The sequence below is a fragment of the Cadophora gregata genome (genome assembly GCF_030347475.1).
Source record: "Cadophora gregata isolate MNR1 chromosome Unknown scaffold_3, whole genome shotgun sequence".
In the NCBI taxonomy this organism is placed as follows: Eukaryota; Fungi; Ascomycota; class Leotiomycetes; order Helotiales; family Ploettnerulaceae; genus Cadophora; species Cadophora gregata.
The window spans coordinates 1452684-1468185 of record NW_026695926.1 but is presented as its reverse complement, the minus strand read 5'-3'; the positions used below and the strand labels follow the sequence as shown (position 1 = coordinate 1468185).

Genomic DNA, 15502 nt, shown 5'->3' with positions numbered 1-15502 from the left:
CCTTCCATTGGTGATGCGATGTGATGTGATGTGATGCTTAGATCTTAAAATTGTCATTTGCTACCTACTTATGTATGCATGATGTTCCGTCCTTGCTAGCTATGCTATGCTGTGCTATATGCTACCTGGATATCCTCCATTCCTATCTTATCCTATCTTATGCTATCCAATGCCGAAAAAGAAGAATAAAATGCCCAAGTCCCTATCCTATCCTATGGTTCCTACCAACCCAACCCAATGCTACTCATAAATAATGCCCATAACCATACCTTTGCCGAAACGAACTGCCAAATCCAAAATGTGCAAAACCCAACCCGACAATGCAAAAGACAGACACAAAACTTAACCAAAAAAAAGTAGTCGACATAACCACAATTCAAACCACCCCCTGAAAATGCCTCTCCCAAAAATCAAACCCCAACACACACCCCCTCTCAACTTTCACCGCACTCTCCAAAACCCTCCAATCAAAAATCGGAACTCTCTGTCTCCTCCCACCCCTCGTCCTCCACCCACCACCTCCCACCCCTAGACCCAAACCCAAATCCTCCACAGCCTTCTCCACATCCTTACAAAACCTGACCGCTTTCTCCGGACGCGTGATATCGACTAGTATGAACTTCTTAACCCGACGACCGGATTTGGTGCGGCGCGGGATGGTGGGGTGAGAGAGCTGGGATAAGGAGGTGAGGTAGTGCGCGCCGTGGTGGGGGATGAGGGTTGAGAGGAGGTGGGTGTTGGTGAGGAGGCAGGGGGAGACGATGAGGAGGGAGGAGGAGAATTGGCAGGGGGGTTGTTTGGTGGTAGGATTTTGGGTGTGGGTTTGGGTGAGGAGGCATTTGCCTTTGCTGAAGACGATGGGAGATTTTGGGGTGGGGTCTGGAGGTGTTTGGATTTGGGGTGCTTGGTTGTTGGAGGAAGTGATGGGGTTATTAGCTGGGGAATTCTTTTCTGGGGATCGAGATTGGGATTGTTGGCTTTGGCTTCCGCCGGAGGGGATATTTGATGAGATTTGACCGAGGGCTCTTCGTGTTGGTTGTGAGTTGGTTGGAATAGATATAGAAGGATCGAAAAAGCTCGGTGGAGGTTCAGGCTTGTGAGCCGTCTCTCCAAGTTTTGCTGATGAATTTTGATGAGGTGAGGATTTCGCGGGTGTTGGCTGAGCAGTGACCTTGACTGTCGCTGAGAGTGTCGAGGATCGAGGATCCCACCCAATACAATAAATTGGCGCTGGTTTTTCTGCTACTGCCCCTGTATCTTGAGGAGGTAGATTTAGAGAAGAGGTTGGTGGAGTTGGGAGAGTATGAGTTGGGTCATTAGAACCAACGCCACGTTTTATCCGCGTCCTAGTCCTTCGCTTTGGTGATGGAGGCTCTGTTGGAAAATTCAACATAACCGGTAGAGAATTTGGCAAATGTGTAACATTGCCAGGTACAGGAAAGCCACTAGGAAGTGTGACAGGACCGAAATTCTTGAGAACAATTCTGGTCAACCATTTCGCCTCCCGAGGCTGCAATCGCAAATAAAGTCCTTCCAAGACGTCGATCCTATCTGGAGGGGTTTCGTCTAGTTCTTTGAGAGACTTTACCGCCACCGAAGATCCGGCATTGAATATTGCTATTCGAAGTAATGCTTGATCAATCTCGTCGGCGGATATCTTGCTTGCTGTAGAGCTAGGCGGAATCTGTAGACGGTATTAAGAGGAATCTTGTGGGGTTGAATGGCCATTGAGTTACGAGCCATGGCACGGGTGAAATGAACGGCATCACTTACGATTTTCATGTCTTGCAAGACCTTACACAAACGTGATCCAAGATCTCCATGATTTTGAGCATCATCTCTCCAACTTTTTAGTCTCTGGTACATCTCGGTCGGCATCTTGAAGATTCTTGCAAGGATCTGTTCCATGTACGCCTCCAGTCCATACTCTCGATCGGTCTGCCTTTCTGGTCTTAACATCATCAAGACAGCGTTACCATCGGTATCTTGGGCATTGATTCTCCATCGATGCATCCGGAACCAAGACATGAGTGCATCCTTGGTCAGAGACCTCCGATCCTTGGGTAGGTATGCCACTTCTCTGACGTGTATACCTTCGAGTTTATCCAACAGGTCGCACAGGTACACAAAGGGGAAAGGCATGATTTCTTCGAATCATGGCAGCCGAGGATATCCAGCTCGGAATCGGAATAATTATGATGAGTCGCTAAAATTGGATATGGAATAAAGAAACTGTCCAAAATGAAGCTAATGGCCGATGAATAATGCCGGGGAGCTAAAGCGACAAATCCTTTGTCGGCCGGGAACCAACACAGCCAAATCCTTAACGGGCATTCAAAAGCCCATTGATGAGATTATCAAGTGGTTGACGGATTCTTGATATCTGATAGACCACGCAGACCTGTGCGCTCGAGTCCCGACAGTCATGAAAACATGACACTCGTCCAGAAGAACTTAACAGGATAGAAATCCCTGTCTCTTCCTGCGCCGGAGCCTGCCAGATGATGCTGGTGAAATCTGATCCTTTGAACCAAAAGATAGATCGATGTGTGATTCTATATATATATCTCAAAGACCAGTTCTCGTGTTGGTATTTAAGCCGGGCAATACCCTCAAGTCGGATGAAGTGGGTCTTGGAAAAACCTTGATGTAAAGTTTACCGGGCCAATAAAAGGGTAACCAGCATCAAATTTCGGGTAGGAAGGCCTTTTTTTAGCTGGAACAAAGAAAGGAGGGCGCGCAGTATTATGAGAGGCTTCTAAGCATTATCCTCCCAAGCTGAAATACTCTGAGGGGCCGATGATAGGCTGATGCTGATGGAGGGGTTCTATCAAGCAGGGTGATGCACTGTCCGAGAAGTGATAATACTTTCAGATATGAAGTGCGCTTGCTAAGGCCGAAGGATACATTGGACATCTGTGGTATTGTTGATGTTGGTTATGGGAGACGTGTTGTTTATTAGAAGATGGACGTGATGCATCAAATGTCAGAATGCGTGATCCCGTGATCCCGTGATGAAGAAGCAGGGAAGACCCAATATTAGCGTGCCCAGGCGACGCCAGACCCTTTCCGGAGCACCAATCTAACGAGGCCCTGTTTCCCCGGTTATTGACATGGCCTGCTCTTCCTCCTGAATCAACTCCCACTCATTCCTGTTGCTCTGACCAGAAATGGTCTGAATCCCCTCATTTGCACTCCTCTGTATCGTACTCTAATTCTTGCATATATAATGCCTATATGACTGTCACATACGCACCAGCTTATTGTTATTATTTGTTGATTTTTCTTGGCGGATCCAATTGTTTTGTTGACTTTCAGCAAAGCCAAAGCATACTTCGACACAAACGACACCTGCTCTACTGGCTTACACTCGCACAACGAACTGCGTACCCCTCCATACTCGAACAAGAAGCTCTAAAGCTGTCCCCGAGCACGTTATGCAATATGGCATCCACCCGCCGAAGATCATCAGTTAGCCGTGCGTCGGTCGAGTCGATTTTGATTTCAGGGGAATCGACCCAGCCGGCAGCTCCTCCAAGTCCTCACGTCGGAACTTCCCCAAACAGAGCACAGTCTGCGATGTCGCCGCCTCCTCGACCAGTAATGGGACATGCTCGTGCCTTGTCATACACTCCGCGACGGCCCAATCGACTGTCATTGAGCTTCCCGGTAGCCCCCAATAACAACGGGAACGAATCTGCGCGAGCAACTCCTACTTCGTCGAACATGCCATCATTTCCCCCAACTCCGATAGAACAAATACCTCTGCCATCTCCAGATGAACATAACTCTTTCCTTGTTGCTTTAGCTGGACAAGAGAGAAAGGTATTGGAGTTGAAGGAGGAACTTGCCAAAGCTGAAGGCGAATTAAGCAAGCTGAAGAAGCAATACGCACGCCACGAGGCAAGCAGGAAAAGGGCAGAGGTGCGACATGTAGAGCCATTACAGACCGTTGTAGCGGAGGGCTCCGGCAGTGAGGATCCATCAGTTATGCCACGACTGAGTGCGGATATGGACAGGCGGAGAGCTCTGCTCAACAGTCTCAATATACCCAAGGAGACACGGCGAAAGTTCTCAGGTGCCCATACCCGGACACTCTCACTTCTCTCTCCTGAGCGAACGAACTTCCATCAGCCGCAGCCATTTCCACCCGTCATGGAATCATCAGCCGAGCACCAGGGCCTGCCGAAAAGTCTTACAATGCCAGATACCAGTCAAGGACTCCGAAGAATCTCGTCCAGTCGCGCAAACGCAAGACATTCTTATCAGATCGGTGTGCCTCTAGGTGCGAAACAGCTTGCCGAGGATCTCAAGTCCGGAATGTGGACTTTCCTTGAAGACTTGCGCCAGGCGACCGTTGGGGATGAGGCTGTCAATGGAACTTCAAGTAGAACGATCTTGGAGCCTCCTCAGAGTGGGCCCGTGAGGAAGAGCAGTAAGAGCAGTTTGACGAGCAATGATAAAGGCAAACGTGGGCAATCACCAAGATCAATGTCTCCGCGCACATGGGAAACTTTGACTGGAAGCAGTCCCCTCATCGACCTGGGAATTGAGGAACCAGTCCGGCCCCGAGCAAGATCACCATCGACGATTAAAAAATCTCGGCCACTCTCTCTTGCAGCACCCCCTTTAGACGACCTCGATGATGACTGGGCCGCATGGGATTCTCCTATTCCAAAATCGCCACGTTGGAGTGGAAGCACGACCGTCTCAAATCCAGCTACACCGTCAAACGAGAATGATGATGAGAACGTCAAGTATGAAAAACCCTCCGCCTTACCACATTTTACCAGAGTTAACAGTACTAGAATCATTGGACAGCCCTCGGACGAGCTCAATACTCCAACCAAGCGCACGGATATACAGTGGCCAGCATTGGACAATCTGAATCTGAGCCCTGGTGCTCTCAAGGGTAACTTGCAACGGACTATGTCCACCATCATGAAGGAATGGGAGAAGACAACCAACAACCTTACGGAACAGCAGTTGGATCAAACTCCCGCCGGCTCTGAACCTGAATCGTCCAGCACCGAGGAGGTCGCTATGATGTCTCGATGAAGTATTTAATGAGCTGGCAGGATGGACTGGCGCGACTGGGGTAATGATGATTGTCTTTCTCATGATGGATGAGCCTAATGAAAACACGAAACTGAAGATAGATATAAATGTATATAAGGAGGTTGAATACTGGGAATTAATGTTCTTTCCATGCCCTTTCTCGGCTCTACCCAGAGATTGTCTACTTGCTTGTGTATCTCCATTCTTCCCTCGCTAGATTCCTCTTTTGCTTTTAGATTCTTACAATGTTCGATCTGCCTCATAGTCGCGCCAAAGGCCCATCGACTCTCGCAACACCGATCGAAGCCTTGGAGATCTCCGACACCGACTTACAACCAGTCAGCATCATGCATCGTCGAAATTCATCGTACAGAATTTCGATGGCCTTCTCCACGCCTTTTTGGCCATCGTACTGGAAAGCAGTCAGCGAAATTTCAGCCCAAAAGCAGGAAGAAGCTTACTGCCAGCCCCCAAATCGCTGGCCTTCCAATCCAGCAACATTCCGCCCCAAGAGCTATTGCTTTGAAGATATCCGATCCACTCCTGAATCCTCCATCGACATGGACTCTGATCTTCCCAGCCGCAGCCTCAACGCACTCTGCCAAAACATCTATAGTGGCTGGACTTCCATCCAGTTGTCTTCCCCCATGATTGCTAACAATAACACCATCACACCCATACTCTCTCGCCAACAAGACATCCTCCGCCGTCAACACGCCCTTAATCCAAATCTCCATCTTCGTCCTCTCCCTCAACCAAGGAATCTCCTCCGCCCAAGAATGGCTATCCGAATTCAGCGCCAGAAACCCAGAATCATGCGTCTGCGCTTGCAATTGCTCCGTCGTCCTCTCCACCATCGGGAACTCCAACCCAGCAGGCGTACGGAAATCATTCCTCCACTCATTATACCTAACACCCAACACCGGCGAATCGGCCGTCAAAAAAATAGCCACACAACCAGCTTTCTCCGCCCTCTTGATAATCCGCTCCTGCAGTCCCCGATCTTTCATCGTATACAGTTGTATCACGTACGTCATGGGACCATTCTCCAGCCCGGCCTTGACGATCTCTTCGACGGTGTAGTTTGCGAAACTGGAGACGCCCATGTGGATGTTTTTGAGTGTGCAGGCACGTGCTGTGGCGAGCTCGCCGTCTGGATGAGCCATGCCTTGGACGCCGGCGGGGGAGATGCAGAGGGGGAAGGAGATGGATTGACCGAGGACGGTGGTGCATGTGCTGGCTTTGGAGACGTCTTTTAGGACACGGGGACGCATCCGGTATTTGGCGAAGGCGGTGCTGTTGTCGTGGAGGGTTTGTTGGGCGGTGGACCCGGAGTTGAAAAATTCTGGAGAGGGGTGTGAGTTTTTGGTTTCAACTCTTGAGAAGGGATGAGAAATTGTGTGGTGATACTCCAAAGGGAATTCCACATGGGACTGTGGATGCTGTATTAAGAGGAAAGAACACAAACCTCGTGCTGAAGTGGGTAATTTCTTCGAGCCTGCTTCCTGGAGGTCCTCAATGCTGAGGATGGCCTCTTTGCTCATAGCTTTAACAACAGATTTCTCTGCCATGTTTACTTCTGCAATTGGCACTCTCGTCTTTCACAATCTCCTTGAAATATATCCCCTCTCCGCTTACTTTACGCTTGCTTCAAAGTTGGCGGGGTCCCGGTGAGATTCAGATAATTGAGATTTGAGATGCTTTAAAATTAAAGCTGAATTGTTTGGTAATGGAAATTCTCGATGGCTCTGTTCTCACTTGAGCTCTATATGAAAATCGAGAGATATGATGGTGAGAAATTAGCTGCGTTATGACTCTGTTGTTGAGCTGGGCATTGGATCCTGATGTGGAAAGTGGGGGTAAAATCACGTGCCCACGCCCTTCAGTCTACCTCACCTCACCTTCATGCAGCGCCTTCATCCTGCATTGTGTGTCAAAATGTGTATTGGACCGCGAGTATGAGCGTCATAGCTATGGCGCTTTGGAGGGGTAACATAGTTGTGGAAGCAGGGGACAAAGCCCACTTTGAATAGACGGACGGATTGCTCACTTTGTCCGAAATCCCGAATTGGCGACGAGGGGGGCTTGAGAGTTGGGAAGTTTGGATCTCAGATCTAATGAGTATGCTTTCTCTGGATGATGAATGGAGATTGAGCTCTGGTCATTCTGATGAAGCAGAGATGTAACGAGAGGTCCTGGACAGTCAACTCGTCTTCCTGGATATTGGGAAACCCGCATTGGAAGAGATTATGAGCAGGTTCGGCTTCTCAGGATTTCAGAAAACGAGGGAATAGGAAGAGAGAGACGGCTTCCAAGATGATGAAGAGGAACTGGAATGCTAGTCGTTCGGATGCTGTGCAGGAGGAAGACGTACTGGACGCTTTTCACTGCTCATTGAGGCACCAGCTCCCATGGAAGAACCTCATGAATGGGTACATTGCTCACCAACACAGAAAGTCGGGTATGTCTGTATTGCAATGTTGGATTGAAACATTTACCTTACCTTGTAAGGTGGATTGTATGGGAAAATGCAAGTACCCTGGAGAGAAGCGCTGAGAAATGGAAGACAAAGTAGACATTGCACAAAATGAAGGTGCGGGGAAACAAGTACCAATTTCAATGATTACCCCATGTTGTTTATCGACATGCAATGCTCTAATTCACTCACTTGGAGAGGCTACATGACTCTTGGCATATGATGGAACAGTATTTCGTGTTGGGTAGCGCATCTGAGATTAGTGGACAATTGAATGAAGACTGATGGAAAAAATATGGAAAATGCTGGAAGTCTGAGACGGAACTCGTAACTTGCACAAGGAATGACTCTTGTCAGAGCAAGAAATTACGCTCAAGTAATAACGGCATTTTGTGAAATATGATTCGTACAATATGAAAAGTGACCAACAAAAGAACATGATGGTGTCTTGAAATAAAATCTTGGCAAAAGTGTAAGCATAAGGTAGCATACCTTATTTTCTTCATTCTGTGTCTTTGATACCTGCCAGGAGGATTCAATAATACTCCCAAGCTCGTATTCCGCAACCAATTTACCCGAACCACTTCCACCAATCACCAATGACACAAATCTTTCTGCCCTTTGACAAACGCGAACACAACCTTCAAACCCGTGGCGTTGAAAATAATATAACTTCAATCCATACCGACGCATGCAATAGACATCAAATTTAAAACCGAGATTGCACAACTGTTAGCCCTGTGGAAAGTTTCCCCGGTCCGACGGATATTTTTAGCTTGAAGGGTGTGTTGTCTTCTCAAAAGGGTTTAGCGAGAGTAAGCGAGCCAAGCCTTCAAAGGTTAATCGCACCTCCCTGGCAAGGAGGTTCACCGAGAAGAATCACCTGCAACGACGAATGTGGATCTCTCCAGATCACCGCTGGCCAGCTGTCAAAACTTTCTTATTATTCCCTGTGCGAGTCATGGTCATCTCCTTGTTCAGTGCTTGCGCGAAGGATTTCGTGGCGCTCGTTAGCTCGAACCGAGGCAAGAAGGGAAATTGATCGTCCATTTAGGACCCTTAAATTCCCAGTACGGGGCTCTAAAATCGTAGTCACTTGGCAGCTTCAGCTTCCTGGGAATGGCTTAGATGACACAATCGACAATCAAGCCCCCAAAGAGCACGCCCAGAATCGAGTGGGGGTTGATGTGCAAAAGATTGTCGGTGCCTGAGCTGCCAAGTCGGCGGGCGGGTTGGATGTCCCCTTCCGCAGATGCCTATCGATGATTTTGATTTGCTCTCTCATGCGCTTTTTTAGTCGATTTCCATTTTACGCAAAAGATGTTGTGGAGAATGCCTTGCAATTGAAATCGTTTCTGTATTATCTTGGTAATGGATCGAATCCAAAGCAGGAGCAATCACCTCAGTCTTCGTACGTACTGTACATGTTCCAAAGTTCGAGCATCTCTGGAAGAGAACACCACTCATCGGAGGTACTTAGGCCAGGACCAAACCCATAATTGCGAACATGAAAATGGCCAAGCCAGCCGCAAATCCATTCTTCCCACCATGCGCAGCTCCAGTTGGTGTTACGCTGGGCGTATTAGTAGCTGATTGTTGTGTTGCACTAGTCGTGCTGGTCCTCGGGGCTCCAGCTCCAGCTGCCCCACCATTGAATGTGACAGTTGACAGAAAGGTCGACCTTGTTGCTGAGATGCCAATTTGTGGAGTAGGTGGTGCTGTCACTGCTGCTCCCCCAGAGCTCCCTGATGCTCCTCCACTCCCTGAGGTTTCTGATGGTGCGGATGTGCCAGTCGTTGATGCTTGGGAGTTGGCATTGTTGGCGCCTGGAACACTTCCCGTGTATGTCGCATTGAGAGAAGATTGCGAAGCTTGGATCGTTGCTGGAATAGGTGCGATACTGTAGCTTTGGCTCTGGCAGGCTTCCGTGTCGTCTTCAGTCAGACCGACAGTGTACGAGATATTGAATGCGGCTTGACACCAATTACACCTGGATAGATTTCAGTTTGAAGTGCTGTTGCAAGCTTGATCAGACTTACGCTATTTTCGTGGACAAATACCCATTTGCACAAATGCATTCGTACCACGGATTCAGATCTTTGGCATTTTTCTGTAGATCGCTGCATTGATCCCAGAGATCCAGAGCTGATCCGCAATATGCTCCCTGACCGTAGCAGAAGGACTAGAATGCACCGCAGGGTCAGTCTTGCTATCTTCAAGGTAGGTAGGTATCTTGAAGACGATGGAAAACTGCAAACCCACCAAGTCCTCTTTCAGTTGTCTGGCTTCTATTGCGTTCGACTTGTCTGCTGCGGCGAGTGACACTAAAATAAAGCAGACCGCAGTTGAAAGGGGCATCATCGTAAGCTGCATCTTGTGTGTTATTAGTGAAATCTCTCAACGTCTTCCGCAACGAGGTTGAGGTCAGGCTGACAAGATAATTATATGTTGGGCTTCTGGATCCAGAAATAAGATCGGCAAAACCGAATGAGGATCCTAGCATATGCTTTCCATATTTGGCTTTGGCAACTGCAGTGAATACCGGGTCGTTGACCGCTCACGCCTCAGGTCGACTTAGTCTTCTGAATGCTGGATATGTTTTATGCTTAATTTCCGCCAGGTCGTCATTGGCTCTTGTACTGCTTGGCAGTTTATTTACGGCCTTTGAAAGACGATTAAGTTCATCCCTCGATGGGTGGTTCAGCGCCCCCATGCTTCTTTTGGTCGTCCCGTCTCATAGGCGAATCAACATTGGTGAATGGCGCCACCAAACCGATCTTACCCCTTTTGCTGCACTACGTGGAAGTTAGAGGACCAAAGTACCATTTCCAGAGCCGGCTTGATTATGTCCGAAGTTACCAGAACTCAGCTTGCTCTGTTCGAGAGATCATCGTCTTGTCAGCACAGGCTCAAGTTCATGCCGCCGATCACAAAAGAGGAGGGGTCCAATGTCTCTAGTCTAGCCAAACTAGCTTCGATGCATTTCTCTTGCAAGAGAGGAAAGAGTTGCATTAAGTTATTACCGTGTGCTTTCCTTCACCAGTCTGGTCTCATCACACAATTCAGCAAAGCAAAATCGGGACGACTTGGACGGCGGAAACATGCATTTGCAAGATCTTACGGTTGGTTATGTCGCAGGTGTGATTGCCGCGGCTATCTTCGTGGGTAAGAGATGTGCTTGCTACCTAGTATTTCAGAACGGCTAATTCTGGGCAAACAGCTCGAGTCTATGCTCCGAGTGTCTTAACATTTATTCTCTCTGCGATCCTACGAGATCAGAATAGTGCGGCAACCTGGTGAGTGAAGCAATCGAGAACTCGGGTTCCATTACTCAACAAGTTCAAGGACTGTTGCATCTGCAACACTTAATCGTTCATACTGGCCAAATCTGCTGCAGTCCGACGGAGCTAAGAACCATGGAGTGCGAAAGGATATCATCTTTCTCACGTGTAAGTGACGAATCGAGGCTTTACCCGCCTCTGTTCCTGAGAGCAAGGACGTACTGACGATTCGTCTCTTCAGACTTCATATCTCTTATGGGAGCGTTGATTGCTATTGCTGGTATAGTGACGCCGTTAGGGCTCTTTGAGACTTTGGTCTCAACAGACAATGTCCAGACTCCATTCCGATACCTCAAGGGTAAGCGACCACCTCAGCGTTAATGCTTCGATGATTTTGCGGACCGGTATACTTCTACACAATAAAAGAGCTCCTCAGCCCATCACCGAAATCTTTCTAATTCTTCGAGCAGATTCTTCCCCGTTCGGATATGGTACACCACAACGGAGCAACTTTACATTCAATCGAAAATGTGGAGACCTCGGTCCACTGCCATGTCCGTACTCAGATACCATTGTCGTCAACGTATTTGACCAGAATGGTAATGGGACAGTTGACACACCGTACGGCTACAACATGACGATTCCTGATATTGTAATGAATACCTACTCTAGCGGTGTCGGCAACGACACGACTATCTCTAATTACTTCGATATTCAGTGGAGAAGGTATCAGACGAATTCGGTTCCAGAACTCAACAACGGCTCAACATTCCTTGTCGGAGCGTTCCGTCCAATGCAGAGCTTGGCTCTGAATAGTGCCATCCAGCCAGTGGAGGGTTTGATTGTGGACACCATCAATGGAGGAGTTGGATTTAGGAACCGTAAGTTTGCCAATCTCAGTGAACTTTTGCAAACCTACATCTGGCCAGCGTCTAATAATGACTCGGATAGATACCGTGCCCCCTGGCTTCAAATATGGCGCATCCTGGGAGGAGGATATTCTGTTCATCGAACCTGAGACAGTTTGTGTCGATACCAACACAACTCTCGACTTCACGATCGCCCCAAGCCCCAATATTAGCGTGTCGGTCGTCGATCTTGTCTTGACCGACCGTGGAGGCTTCGTCAACATCAACAAGTCATATCCTCTCATTGACCTTTCCGATCCCCAAAAGAATCCCAAGTTATATGAGCGTGCGTGGAAGGCAGCATGGATGACAAATGCATGGACTATGCTTCTCTACGTAAGTCATTGTTTTACCCATCAATGCTCTCCTCTCAACGATTATTTGAAGCTTTTTGAAGCATAAGGATACTTTTATGTTTGCTAATGTGCTCCTAGAATATTACAAATCAATATAACGAGACAACAGGCCGCAGAGCATTTTCCTACCTCAACTCCACAATGGACAAGAAATTTGCTGTGCCCAGTCAAGGTAGCAGCGAGTATTACGATGCCCTTATCATGGACAGCACTTTCATGGACCATCTCAATATTGGAGCTGGACTTAGTGCTACAGACTCGCCGAATGCCGATGCCAGGCCACCAAGGCTTGGAATGCCCGGTATCAGCTCAAGTAACTTTTCGGATATATGTGAGTAGATCCACGGTCATATCATTCTCTAGGCCTAACATTCGTTCAGCTCTCATTTGCTCTGGTTCTGGTGGTGCTGACTTCGCAAACATCACGAATATATTTGTCACTTGTGGAATCATGAGAGGAATACCTCAGCGTCTAGATGCAGGATCCAACATGATTTTCGAAGCCAACAGCCGATGGACACAACCAATTTATTCCTGCGCCACGGCAGTAAAAGCCACAATCAAGACTGTTTCTTTCACCTTCAACGGGACAGAAAACGAGCTGTCGAATCTCAATATCACGAAGTTGAGGAACAAGGAGTATCCCAACGACCAAAGTCGCCCTCTATGGGGCGTCGAGGACACTGGAAACTATTATGCCCAGACGGGTTTAAAACCCATCTGGGGACTGGTCTCATCCGATTACGAGAATAACCAGAATGTCTCGGTTGTTCGCCAGGACTCCCTCTATCTCCCAGGATACCAAAGCGCATACAACTCGCTGTTCTCGTTATTCTCACTACAGAACCTACCAGCCAGTGAATTCTTCCTGAGCGCAGCTGGTAATGCATATACCGTCGGAGGAGCATCCTCAGCCCCAGTCGACTACAGCGGCGGAAATAACATGGCAATGTGGGCACGCTGGAGAGAACTCAGCGCAAATCCCATCAACGCAGCGCAAATTCCCAACATCGTCTTTACCGATTATGCAGCTGCATCAGTCGTCGGCACCAAGGGTGTTCTGGGTCCCGGAAATGCAGCACAGCAAAATCTTGTTGCACTTCCCGTCAGTCCGACAGAGCGCCGGATCAGATACCGCTGGCCATTCGCCATCCCAGCCTTCATCGTTGCACTGATGCTCATCCTCATGTCGATTGCTGGTCTCCTAACGCTGATCTTCGGCCACGGAAGTCTCGCCAAGATGCGTGCCCACCTCCACCAGAGCTCTACAGGACGAATCTTCACCACCTTCCTGTATCCAGAGCAAGGAGGTCTGCGTGTCAGATCCAGAGATTGGAGTAAGCGGATGGGGACTGCTGTTGTGGATCTCTCAGGAGATTATCCCATGCGAGCAGGCCCGATGCAACAACCGGAGAAGTGGAATAGGTCAGGATCGGGAGAGGCTATTGCAGAAGGTGAACAGTTCTTGGGTCCGCAGGGCCAGGCAAGTCCGCGGATAGTATATGCTGGCGCGCCGGGAGAGGGCTTTGGTCAACCTCAGCCGTACACTGGTGTTCAGCAGCATACTGTGCCTGCTGGTGGGAAGTAATGGAATGTGTTCAGATTTGATGTATACCCACCCTCGTTTGCTATGATCTTGTACCTAGACTTTGCGAAATGTGCCATTGTACATACTCCACCATTGTCAGATATCGTTAAACTTCTTAAAACTTTCACAAAATCCATAATCAGGTAGATTAAACAACGCTCGCATTTAACTACAATTATGACCTAATCTAGAGACAGCCGCCTGACAACTGGAGGATTATACGCCAACATGCTTGGCTCATAAGATAACAAGCTCTCTTCCTTCTCATTCGGGATCAAATATGGCTTCAACCCTTTTCCAAAATTACAGAAACAAACCACCGAATTCACAACCGTGAAGAAGAGCAGAACAGCACTCAAACAAGCAAATAGAGTCAACATCGTGAAACCGGTTTCGTACATGTAATGGACATCTTTCCAGGTGTACATGACAATCATCTTAAATACGAAATAGCCGAGAGAGGCGCAAAGCATTATCTGGAGGTTATCAGCTGACGAACGAATGGATGAGTAGAGGTAAGGTCTTACGGTAGTGATGATCGTTCCTGCTCTATTCTCTCGTGTAGTCCAGAAGTGTGACAGGATCAGTACCGCGATAATGAGCGGCACTGCGCAAAGCGTAGCAATGAACTCTACGCTTCCCACGACCAGGACCTGCGCTGCAAGCTGGGCGATGTACCCAATGATGAAGAAGAAATCGACCTTCAGCAACAGAATGTAAATCTAAACACATGTGTCAGTTGAACGTACTCAACCCCAGGGCATCGTTAAACTGCCAACTAACCTGATAAGCAAGGAACCTCCTCTTCATCCCCGAGTCCCCCGCAATAGCCCTGTAAACCTCCCACTCAAACTCTCCATGAATCTTCCACGCCAAGGCCCCCATAATCACAGTCAAAACACCCACCACGACCGGTAACACAATCAACACAATCTTCACATCGCCCCACATATCCATACTCAGATCCACGAGCGGCTGCCTCAACGCATCTCGTGACCCTTCGATACTTCGGATGCTGGTGTGGATCTTCTCAGGCTGGATAGCAGTGTAGACGATCAGTCCGATGTTAAGGATGCAGGAGATGCTGATTTGAATGGAGCTGCGACGACGGAGGCCATCGTAGATGAAGACTAGAGAGTAGAGCGAGGCAAAGACGAGGAGGGTGAGAAACGTGGGTATTGTGCGTGAGGCAGGGACCTGGATTGCGTTTGGGCGGAGGAAAGTTTGCCATTTGGCGAAGATGTAACTGTTTTGCATTGAGTATACTGTGATAATGGGAATATGTGAAGGGCTGTTTACCTCTCGAGTACTGTCACGACGGTCGCTTGCACAATGGCAGCGATGAAGAAAGCACGTGTACAGGTTGTTTGCGGCCAATGCTTAGGCTTCGTATTGGATGAAGCAAACATTTCGAGGTGGGAGGTAAATAGATGAATCTTAAACGAGCGACGGAGGAGTGGGGACGAGATGCGTTCTAGATTATGCACGAATACGTGAAGAGATGCTTCGAGAGATCAAAAGACAACGAGCAGCATGGCAGAAATAATACGAGGAAGAAGAGCGGCGCAAGGGAGGATATCGACGTCAGTTCACCAAGGTTTTCTCGGCTTAAACACTAAACAGCTCCACATCGCCACTGCCGGTGTCTTGGTATACGAGATCATGTGATCGACAGTTGACGATCCCCCGGTTGCCAAGGCTTTGAATTATTTCCATCGTCGAACACTCCATTGTTGATACTGAGGTGAATATAATATATCTTTGGGATGCGCTGACTCTTTTTGTAGGGAATTCTGTGCACGTATTGACTCCTCAGCACCAAAAATAGAAATTCT

At 48.3% G+C, this 15502-nt stretch overlaps 6 protein-coding genes across 6 annotated transcripts; 2 read left to right on the top strand and 4 right to left on the bottom strand.

Annotated features, from left to right (window-relative positions):
* Positions 1–37: 37 nt before the first annotated feature.
* ONS95_009024 (uncharacterized protein) lies at positions 38–2972 on the bottom strand. Its single transcript, XM_058502591.1, has 2 exons — positions 1774–2972; positions 38–1684 (listed from the first exon to the last, which is right to left on the bottom strand). The coding sequence occupies exons 1-2, from the start codon at positions 2140–2142 to the stop codon at positions 377–379; spliced, it is 1677 nt and encodes a 558-aa protein (XP_058361520.1). The 5' UTR covers positions 2143–2972; the 3' UTR covers positions 38–376.
* Positions 2973–3092: 120 nt separating this feature from the next.
* Positions 3093–5201, top strand: ONS95_009023 (uncharacterized protein). The gene is made up of 2 exons (XM_058502590.1): positions 3093–4757; positions 4809–5201. The coding sequence occupies exons 1-2, from the start codon at positions 3238–3240 to the stop codon at positions 5056–5058; spliced, it is 1770 nt and encodes a 589-aa protein (XP_058361519.1). The 5' UTR covers positions 3093–3237; the 3' UTR covers positions 5059–5201.
* Positions 5171–6869, bottom strand: ONS95_009022 (uncharacterized protein). The gene is made up of 3 exons (XM_058502589.1): positions 6527–6869; positions 5520–6403; positions 5171–5470 (listed from the first exon to the last, which is right to left on the bottom strand). Exons 1-3 carry the CDS (start codon positions 6627–6629, stop codon positions 5318–5320), a joined length of 1140 nt encoding a protein of 379 aa, XP_058361518.1. The 5' UTR covers positions 6630–6869; the 3' UTR covers positions 5171–5317.
* A 1158-nt stretch (positions 6870–8027) lies between these two features.
* Positions 8028–10251, bottom strand: ONS95_009021 (uncharacterized protein). Its single transcript, XM_058502588.1, has 4 exons — positions 9969–10251; positions 9797–9901; positions 9574–9716; positions 8028–9524 (listed from the first exon to the last, which is right to left on the bottom strand). The coding sequence occupies exons 1-4, from the start codon at positions 10035–10037 to the stop codon at positions 9011–9013; spliced, it is 831 nt and encodes a 276-aa protein (XP_058361517.1). The 5' UTR covers positions 10038–10251; the 3' UTR covers positions 8028–9010.
* A 167-nt stretch (positions 10252–10418) lies between these two features.
* On the top strand, positions 10419–13667 carry ONS95_009020 (uncharacterized protein; the record flags this gene model as incomplete). Its single annotated transcript, XM_058502587.1, has 8 exons — positions 10419–10699; positions 10755–10830; positions 10880–10983; positions 11057–11173; positions 11286–11696; positions 11767–12059; positions 12158–12410; positions 12460–13667. The coding sequence occupies exons 1-8, from the start codon at positions 10636–10638 to the stop codon at positions 13665–13667; spliced, it is 2526 nt and encodes an 841-aa protein (XP_058361516.1). The 5' UTR covers positions 10419–10635.
* Positions 13668–13827: 160 nt separating this feature from the next.
* ONS95_009019 (uncharacterized protein) lies at positions 13828–15240 on the bottom strand. The gene is made up of 4 exons (XM_058502586.1): positions 14967–15240; positions 14451–14913; positions 14195–14389; positions 13828–14143 (listed from the first exon to the last, which is right to left on the bottom strand). Exons 1-4 carry the CDS (start codon positions 15074–15076, stop codon positions 13850–13852), a joined length of 1062 nt encoding a protein of 353 aa, XP_058361515.1. The 5' UTR covers positions 15077–15240; the 3' UTR covers positions 13828–13849.
* Between the last annotated feature and the right edge of the window lie 262 nt (positions 15241–15502).

What these genes read in the sequence shown, in the direction of transcription:
- ONS95_009024 (XM_058502591.1), bottom strand. Translation starts at nt 2,142, where the DNA reads ATGCCTTTCCCCTTTGTGTACCTGTGCGACCTGTTGGATAAACTCGAA. An exon ending in TCTTGCAAGACATGAAAATC is followed by an intron (nt 1,685 to 1,773) that starts GTAAGTGATGCC and finishes TACCGTCTACAG; the next exon opens with ATTCCGCCTAGCTCTACAGC.
- ONS95_009023 (XM_058502590.1), top strand. Translation starts at nt 3,238, where the DNA reads ATGACTGTCACATACGCACCAGCTTATTGTTATTATTTGTTGATTTTT. An exon ending in AATGATGATGAGAACGTCAA is followed by an intron (nt 4,758 to 4,808) that starts GTATGAAAAACC and finishes TAACAGTACTAG; the next exon opens with AATCATTGGACAGCCCTCGG.
- ONS95_009022 (XM_058502589.1), bottom strand. Translation starts at nt 6,629, where the DNA reads ATGGCAGAGAAATCTGTTGTTAAAGCTATGAGCAAAGAGGCCATCCTC. An exon ending in ATTACCCACTTCAGCACGAG is followed by an intron (nt 6,404 to 6,526) that starts GTTTGTGTTCTT and finishes ACCCCTCTCCAG; the next exon opens with AATTTTTCAACTCCGGGTCC. An exon ending in CAGCGATTTGGGGGCTGGCA is followed by an intron (nt 5,471 to 5,519) that starts GTAAGCTTCTTC and finishes ACTGCTTTCCAG; the next exon opens with TACGATGGCCAAAAAGGCGT.
- ONS95_009021 (XM_058502588.1), bottom strand. Translation starts at nt 10,037, where the DNA reads ATGCTAGGATCCTCATTCGGTTTTGCCGATCTTATTTCTGGATCCAGA. An exon ending in GCCCAACATATAATTATCTT is followed by an intron (nt 9,902 to 9,968) that starts GTCAGCCTGACC and finishes CACAAGATGCAG; the next exon opens with CTTACGATGATGCCCCTTTC. An exon ending in GACAACTGAAAGAGGACTTG is followed by an intron (nt 9,717 to 9,796) that starts GTGGGTTTGCAG and finishes GGTGCATTCTAG; the next exon opens with TCCTTCTGCTACGGTCAGGG.
- ONS95_009019 (XM_058502586.1), bottom strand. Translation starts at nt 15,076, where the DNA reads ATGTTTGCTTCATCCAATACGAAGCCTAAGCATTGGCCGCAAACAACC. An exon ending in GTCGTGACAGTACTCGAGAG is followed by an intron (nt 14,914 to 14,966) that starts GTAAACAGCCCT and finishes AATGCAAAACAG; the next exon opens with TTACATCTTCGCCAAATGGC. An exon ending in CAGGAACGATCATCACTACC is followed by an intron (nt 14,144 to 14,194) that starts GTAAGACCTTAC and finishes GATAACCTCCAG; the next exon opens with ATAATGCTTTGCGCCTCTCT.